This window comes from Drosophila ananassae, chromosome 2L (genome assembly GCF_017639315.1).
Source record: "Drosophila ananassae strain 14024-0371.13 chromosome 2L, ASM1763931v2, whole genome shotgun sequence".
NCBI classification, from domain to species: domain Eukaryota; kingdom Metazoa; phylum Arthropoda; class Insecta; order Diptera; family Drosophilidae; genus Drosophila; species Drosophila ananassae.
The window spans coordinates 5,366,112-5,375,156 of record NC_057927.1 but is presented as its reverse complement, the minus strand read 5'-3'; the positions used below and the strand labels follow the sequence as shown (position 1 = coordinate 5,375,156).

The window sequence follows — 9,045 nt, the reverse complement described above, 5'->3', positions numbered from 1 at the left end:
TTATCACACCCCATCGAGTGTAAGACTTAAATCATAAACAGTTTTGCATTCAAACTTATATCGAGGTATATTTTTTTGGACTAGACTAGGTGAAATCATAATGAAAACTCTTATTGAGGGCCGGGTAGGAACCATTTTTAATTAACTTCAGCAGACCGAAAACCAAATAGGAACTCAAAGTTGGCAGAAAATCTTTCGGAATAGATGTGTCCTCTCGATGTCGCTGTTTCGGCCATGGAAATGGAATATTCGCCTTCGCATCCGTGAGCCCAAATTGGCAGCTGCTCAAAACGACGGCTATTTATGTAAACTAGAGACGCGTTGTGATTGAGGAAAACACTTCTGCGGGAATGTTGACATTTCTCGCGCCTGCAACCAGGCAGACAGGGAGATTGGTGGGAAATTCCGCCATTGAAGACACATATTCTTGCCGAATCGTACATATGATTTTGTGACAAAAACGTGAGCACATTCACTGAATACTCGATTACAAATGGCCGGCGATTATGCCAACAATGCGAATTCAATTTGTTTGTGCTCCTGACTGCCAAAGACCGACCGGGTGAGTAACATCGAGTTCAGGTGAGTTGAGCGGATGCGGGTGGAGCAGCTGGTTATCGTGGTCTTTGGGTCCGGACTCCGGGGCTCAGGTGTCTGAGTCGGCCATTGGTCAGTGTTTTGTTAATGCCACTTGATTAATCGCTTATTATGATGTCAGATTAATAAGATCGTTTTCAAAAATGGTCCGAGATCGGGGCCTGATAAAAATAAATGTTTAGTTTGCCATTCTACATAAAATTGTTATGTTAAGTCACTGCTTACCCTCTGACATAATCGCTGGCCATGGAAAATCTGCATTCAGGTCTTGAAAGTTGTCACAAAGTAACTGGAATGAAATAAATCATTAACAATTGCATTTTTTGAAAAATATTATTGAACTCACCGTCGTATTTGAGAACAGTCATAATTCCTTCCCTCTATTAAATCCCATAAGATAAAACAGTTTGAAAGTAAATTTTTAAATACTATATTTTTATTATAAATATTACAAATAAAAACAAAATCTCATTTGTAATTTAATTATAATTTTTCATTATGCTTTTTGCTTTGCCTTTACAGCTCTTCAACTGCATTCTCCATCATGTTTACACTAAAATTTTAATTTTATTTACAACAAATTGTTTAGCTTCCACATTTCGTTTCAATTTCGCACAAATGTTTGGGTTTCTTTTATTTTTTTTTTTTGTATATTTTTTGTTTATTCAAATATATATATATTTTTTTTTATCAACGCATTCGAATTTTGTTTCTTGTGAATTTCTACATCCTATGTTCTTTTTAAATATTTTTGAATTGAAACTTAAATAGTTAGTTTCTTACAGAATGAGGCCGAAAGTTACGTATCTGGATTGAGTTGAATTCCGTTCTCATGGGTGTTTATAGCCAATCGTTTGAAAAGTGCTCTTTTTCGACATCCTTTGACAATTTCTTTTCATGCAAATCACAAATCCTTTCACCTGGGACTGGGAATCGGTTTGGGAGTGTGGGAAAGGGCTGCTTTTTGGGGGGATTTACAAAACGGAACGCTCTACAAAGTTACGAGTTTTATATTGGGTTTGTTTAATTATATATCTACATATAAACATACGATGCTTTACTATTTTCTCTCCCATCCTCTTATCCTTCTCTTTCAATCTTTTGACTTTGGTATATAGATTTCCACACATCTGGCGTGGAAATTGAGTTTGAGTTACGTACATACATTTATATAGTTGTTAGGCGTATATTCATATAGAAATCGTTCGGTTCTGCGTTCAAAGGGATTCCCCATATACTCGAATAATAATTCACTTCATTCGCTTCATTTACTACTTTACAGGGTTTTCTTTCTTTAATATTTATACATATTCTTTGAGTTCTTGTTTTGTTAACAATTCGTATTTGTTTTCATTTGCCAATTAATATTTTTGCTTTATCGGTATACTTTATATCCTTTTCGACCTAATTCGAATTATATTTTTTTTGCAAGAACTAAAAATTGCACAAGAAATTACAAATTACAAAAAAAAAATACGCAAAACACTTTTAAATCGAGTATCTCTGCAAATCGGACTGGAGTCCAATTTAGAGTTTTAGAAAGTATTTAAGCCAAAGATCCTTATCCTTTTTGTCCTTGTTGAATTTTGCCAATCGTTTGCAATTTCCTACTATTCATAGTTACGACAGAAGTATGGTATAGTTCTTTATTGTAGATGAAAACGTTTTGTTTACTTTAAGCAACGTCTTTCTGTGGTTTTGGTATTTCTTTGTCTAAATTTGAGGACTTCGCTTAGGGAGAAGTCCTTTATTAACATGTTCTGCTTTATAAAATGTTTTGGGTTTCTTTGAACCAACATGCAATGGATTTTGACGCCACATTTTTTATGTTTTTTTATTGGTTTTTATTTAATGCTTTTGCGCTAGGATTGCTACAAACATTGATTTAGTTTAATGTTTAGGGTTTAGGGTTTAGGGTTTATGATGGGGCTGTATATATAAGTTAATAGTACTTATGACGCGTAGAACTAATGTTATCGTGTATATAGTATATATGCTTCATATATATTTATTTATATATTACTCCTTGCCTTTAGCTTTACTTGGTATCATGTATAGTTATCCATATATTTATACGTATATATATGCATTATAGTTAAATATAGCTTATTTAGATCTGAGGTCACATGAGTTGGTTTTGTTTGAGTTTTACGCTTTACTTGTATCTTTATCGTAATCGTTATCTTTACGTTTATCTTATTTCGCTTTCTCCACTCTCCATTCGTGTACAATTAAATAATAAGTAGAAAATAATAACAATTAACTAAGTTGTAGGTAGAGTTCTGAGCTTCCTCTCTTTGTTTAGTTAAGTTCACGCGAAGTTCAACGAATTGGATAGATAATAGATAGTCCTCTGGGATCGAAGTAAATTCATTTGCGCTCTCCGAACTAACGTAAATTGTATTTAGATAGAAATTTCATTTAACTGGACTGGACTGGACTCTCCTCCTTTATCCCCCCAATCTACTGCGGACTGTTGGGTGGCGTAATCTCGTCGCCCTCGCCACCGGATCCCGGCTCGCCCTTCGTCTTGTTCTCCTTCTTCCACTTCATGCGCCGATTCTGGAACCAGATCTTGATCTGGCGCTCCGTTAGGCAGAGGGCATGGGCGATCTCGATCCTCCGCCGGCGGGTCAAGTACCGATTGAAGTGGAACTCCTTCTCCAGTTCCAGAGTTTGGTAGCGTGTGTACGTCTGACGGCCACGTTTTCGTTCTGTTGGTGCCAAGAGTGGAGAAAATATTCACAATTAAAATCAATGCAATGATACTTCACCGATCACCAATTCAACGGCAACAACAACAACGACTACAACTACAGGTCGACTACAATGCGTACAACAACAAGAGCGGGAAAATACAAAAAAAATAAAAAATAATCTTTGGCTGTGCACTTTTGTTCTTTGAGATGAGGGATCCGAACCAAGAAAGGGGAACCCAAAACCACATGAAGCAAGGCGCTGAGACTCAGATACAGAAACTGAGGCTGATTAAAAGACAACCTTACCGAATTCGGATATTTGTACTTGTCAAAAAAACCAAAAAGAAAAAAACAGGGCCCACAACAGGTCTGTGATGAGGGGCGGACGCAAAAAGGGGTCTCCTCTCTCCTCTGTCGGGCATCCCGATAGGAACTCTGGGTTTAATTTTCAACATATACCCTTACTAAGGTATAAACGACTAAAGCGAGGACTTAAATATGTTCTAAGAGTTAGGGGAGTGATATAAGAAAAGGTCCTTAAAGATTTTTTAAGAAGATTAAACAAAGATATACACATTTTCTGTAATAACTATTTACTCTGCATATTTTCTTAATATTTTTTTACCAATTTCCTAGCACTGGTAGATCATTGGAACTTCGACATGACCTCCAAATTACGATTCACTTGTGGATTAAACCAGACGGAGATTTCATGGACATCAAGCGGCGAGCAGACAAGGTAACTAATTATGCCCCAATGCGCTCCGTCCGTCCGCCCATCCGGGCGTATCTCTGTCCACCAACCGGAGGGGTATCATGTCTGTGATTCAGTCAAGTGCAGTTTCACCTCTGAGCCTCCTCGGCCCCGATATCTCATCCCGCCCCCCTATGGACGGTAGCAGGGCCTAACTGTAAAATAATTCGGCATAATTACAGGCGACTGCCACCGCCGCCCACTGCAACCCCCCCGGACCAGTTTCGAAAGCAGCCAACCAAATGAGCCCGGCGCCTAATGACACTTACTATAATTATAATTTCGGTAATGACAGAAAGAGCCCTGTGAAAATGTCGGGAAAAAATATGTCAAATATAATACGCAGCAAATATTATAATTGTCAATGGCAATCTACTCCCGCCCCGTTTGGTCATGTAATTGAAATGGGTTGCTAGCGTGAGAAGCCATTTTCGGGTGGAGTTTTCCTGGCTTTTACTGGCCGGCCAGTTTCTTTTTAACTTTATTTTTTTCAGAGTTTCGGGGTTTTTGGAAAATGTCCGGCTATGGAATGGCCGGAAATTGGAAGGCGGCCACAGCAGCATTGGCATTGCGGTGGCTTTTAACCAACGGCCGGGCCGGGCCGGCCAGCCAGCCACGCCAAGCGGCAATCAGTAGAAACTTGGAGTGGGGCTCCCACTCCCCCCGATCCAAGCTCTATCGTCCGCCCCTGAGGTGGGCAGTCTTAACTATTTTTTAATAACATCTTCAGCATTTGTCTTGCTCAACTCGCTCGACCAATTTTTTCTTTTTTAATATTTTATGATTTTTTTTGTCTTCCATCACATTGGCTCGAGGTCATTACATCATAAGCTCTTTTATATTTTTTTTTTTCTCCAAGCCTTTTTTTTCTGTGCGGCATCCATTAAGGCGCGCGAATCCAAATCGCATAGAATCCGAGGAGGAGGCTGGTCAGGAGGATGGGCGGAAAAGGGATAGCCGGCACAGCGGTGGTCAGAGCAGCTACCTTCTTTTAAATGACACGGCTGATGCCATGTCTATAACCTGAGGCACTCGCATTTAATCATCATCAGTTAGACGAGTCGCTGTGGCGGCAAAAAAAATCTTGAAAGATTTGTGGCAAAAAGCGTGCGTGGTCATCCCCTCCTTGCGACGCAGAATCCGCGGGGGAAGGCCACAGAGTGGAGTATTAGGAGCGGATTAAGAGCGGAATAAATGGGATGGACTTTCACCGAAGACGACGGTGAAAAATCCAAAAAAAGCTTACACAAATTCTATATTTAGTTACCATATAAATATAACTGATGGCTGCCCTGCATAATTGTTTTTTTTAGATATTCCAGTCATATGCCCGCGAAGCATGAAGCTTCTAGGGCTTCCCATACAAAGATCTCTATCTTATTCCCTATTCTGTTTAAGTTTATAAACATTTCCATTTCCATTTGCATTTGCATTTCCACTCCCCTTTCACGTAACAGAAGCTTTTGCTGTTAATTAGCAGCACAAAGCAGTACGCCTCCCCCTCATGCATTGCAAATAAATGATTATTTTAATTGATGAAAACACCTACTAACTTAGTTCGCTAGTTTGATGCCAGGGTGCTCCCTCCTGAGAAATCCACTTCACTGGCGAAGTGGATGAGTGAATGGTTAGAGGGGCGTGCTTTGGCAATTTGAAAGCGGGCGCTCTCTGAAATATGCTTTTAATGATGGCTTTGCACATTTCATATGGCCACTGGCCAGTGCTCATCATTAAAACAACTAAGAAAAAAAAACTACAACAAAAAGATTGTTTTTCTTAGATACTTTGAGGCTAACGTTGATCGGTTGGGGCGCCCGTTTCTGGACAGGAGCTTCGAACTGTTGCCAGAAAAATTATTATAAACGCATTAATGGCGCTTTCGAGGGGCATGTTAGCCAGCTCCCCTGCTCCCCGGTGGAAGTATCAACAACAGAAATATAATAAAGGTGAAACAATTAATATGAAAAAGAGTAGCGATACATGTGAAGTACCAGGAGGCAAGACCTCAGAGTTCTCCGCTCCCCTGGCACGCCTCCGCCCCCTCAGCACCCAAACCCCTCCCCCCAAGTCCATCAGCCGTCCAGACAAAGTGGCTCAGTGGTTGAGTGACGGAGCGAGTGGACCGGGAGCATTAATGCTTTTTGATATGAAAGCGTATTGTAATTAAATTGCGATTAGGCCACCATTTTAACCATTTTACTCGTTTATTACACTGCTCCGGCACCATAATGGATTTTATTTCATTTTCTTCCCCAGCCCCAGCCCCTCACCGGTGCCAGGTCTTCTACTCTATCAGCTGCCTCCTCGCACACACAATTACATTAGTGGTGTGTACACTATATATATTATATGTATGTAGTGTGTGTGTGTGTCGGTTAACGTTTAAAGGAAATCATTAAAATAATTGCTAACAACATTTTATGGAATTCGTTGAAGCAGGAAAAATTAAAAAACATTATTTAATAGCACGAAAAAAATTCTATTTTATAATGCCCATCATGAATTATTATATTGGCAGAGATTGCTTCTTCATCAAGTATCCAAGCCCTGTCGAGCGGAACTAGGTGAGGCCAGGAAGCCAGAAGGGAAACTAAGGAACTAATATGGTCTAACACGTACTATTAAAAATAATATAAGTTTATAGAAATTATTGAAATTACTCCTCTTAATCAATATAGAAAATATTAGCTTAATAAATTGATCCATATTAGTTTCCTTTACTTTTAATATTGTTTACTAAAAGTGTTTTAAGATTCTCTCGTTTTTAGCCATATCATCGATAGCCTCCAAAATACATGACTTGGCCCCGGGTTAAGGCTGGCATATTCCATCTCCGTGCTGGGTGGTCCCAGTCACTGTTGCCGTTTTCTTGGGCCAAAAAGCCGCCCCGTCATGCAACAAATACAAAAATTGCATTTAACATCTACAAAACGAAACGTAAACAAGTACAAGCCATTGGCAAAAACAAAAAAAATAAATAAATAAAAAAAAAGCTCACATCAAACGCGAGTAAATGTTTTTTTAATTGCGGAAATTACAGACAAACGCGAGCCGCCACAACAAAAGCTGGAAAATTATTATTATTTATGATCGTAAGTTGATAAATTTTTCATCCAGCTGAAGAGTGTTCGTGTGTGGCATTTTGCAAACCTAGGCGCGAATAAAAAGTTGTGGATGCCACTGTTGATGTCACTTTATTCTCCGCGCTGTTCTAGTGTGAATCTGCCAACTCATTCAATGACTTTGTGCTAAATATTTAGACGGTTTTGTGGCTCAGGGGACTCTTGGGGGAAAAAAATTGAAGTGGGTGAGCTTTCCCGACTAGAAAGTTTTCCACCCATTTGATTGTTTTGCATATTTGACGTATTTTTCCCGTCCGAAACTTTTCATCGGTGGGGCCACGACCTTTGGGGAGTTGCCCGAAATGGAACAGAAACACGAATGAATATTTTAGAACACATCTGAGGTTTGATGTCTTTGGACGCCTCTCGAGCAATTTCTCTTTTTTTTCACCCTTTTTTTTTAATTAAGACCAAGAATTTTTACTCTTATTAGCAGAGGTAAGAGTTACAATTAAGCATAGGAATTGACCATTTCATCATTTGTTGCCAGTTTTTCGTAATTTTCATCCTTTTGCCTTTTTCCATCTGTTTTTAATCTCAGGAGACCCGACAGAGTTTTTAATTTGGGACTTGTTAAGCACTTAAGAGGGTTAAAAATCGAAAAAAGTTGACATCAAATGGAACCCAAAAAAACCAAAAACCAAAGGAAGACAGGGGAAAAAAACAGAAAGGATCACCGAGGAGCTGAGTTGGGGCTTATGAATGCATTCATTAAACCGAGCAGGAGAAGGGAAATGGAACTCTAAACTTTATTTAGTTATATCTCTTAAACAAAAACCAAAATTTTAGGGAAGAAATACAAGGAAACTATGCGAGCCATCTGATTGTTCTTATTTTTTTGTTGGGTTGGTTTCGGTTTGCTTTCTTCTCATCACTATCAGTCCGATACACTGGGACAAATAGGGGACTATATTTGGAATTCTATTTATTTTTAAAATAAAATAATTATAGTTTTCTAGGTAGAATTTACTAATCATCATAAAGAAATCTTCTCTTAAATAAACTTAAAACCTCTTAACTTATTTAAGAATATTTCTTTTAGTGTCTGGTATCCATTCCCCCATTTTGGATGCTCAGTGTGGCCATGGCTACCCATGTCAAAATATTTGACAGCTGACTAAAACACGCTATTCGAGGGACGGGACTCCAGCGAGGAGCAGAGCGGAACGCTGCGGAGCGAGAGAGAGACTCATATCATGTCCCTGAGCGGGCCCCGAATGCCGAAAACTCTCCCTCTGCCACGCTGCCTCTCGCTTTCTCCAATGGCCGCCAGTTCCATCATGGCAGCCATGGAAACATGTGGCCTGACATTGACGTCGTTGACGTCGACAGCGGCAGAAGGAGGAAGGAGGAAGGAGGACTAGCAGGATGCTGCGGCGGCTGGGGGAGACTTCAAGGCAATCTCCGCTCGATAAAGAAAAGCTTAGGGGGCAAGGGTAATGACAACTATAATGGCAGCAAATTATGGAAAACACTTGAGGCTGCGCAGAAAATTACTTAACCAGCAGACTCTTAGAGTTTAGTTAATTAAGGTCGGAATTAGAGTTTAAATATATTAAAGAGAAATAAAGAAAAAATATAGAATATATAGAAATTTTAATTAATCATCTTGTAGCACATTTAAACTACTCTTATAACTTCAAATTAACCTTTTTTAACCTGCTTTTAATATTAAAATTATTCCCTCACTAACCCATATTATCAAATCCCTGTAACTCCTAAAGAATTAATTCAAAATGGATTTAGAAGGAATCCCTTTTGGCAACCTGCTCTCCTTTCAAAAGTGCTTTGCATAACCTCAAATTAATAATTCCTAACTAGTTTCGGATGCTCCCGAGCCCCCACACCAAACCGTAAGATACATTTTCGACGG

General features: G+C 39.2%; 1 protein-coding gene across 7 annotated transcripts in view; it reads right to left on the bottom strand.

The window, feature by feature from the left end:
• Positions 1 to 1,011: 1,011 nt before the first annotated feature.
• The window catches only part of LOC6500572 (homeotic protein antennapedia), a 93,698-nt gene continuing 85,664 nt past the window's right edge, over positions 1,012 to 9,045 (bottom strand). For all 7 annotated transcript variants that reach the window (XM_044717597.1, XM_032451813.2, XM_032451820.2 and 4 more), the window contains one exon: positions 1,012 to 3,311. In XM_044717597.1, the coding sequence (XP_044573532.1) occupies positions 3,061 to 3,311 (251 nt within the window). In that variant the 3' untranslated portion in view covers positions 1,012 to 3,060. The remainder of the gene's footprint in view (positions 3,312 to 9,045) is intronic.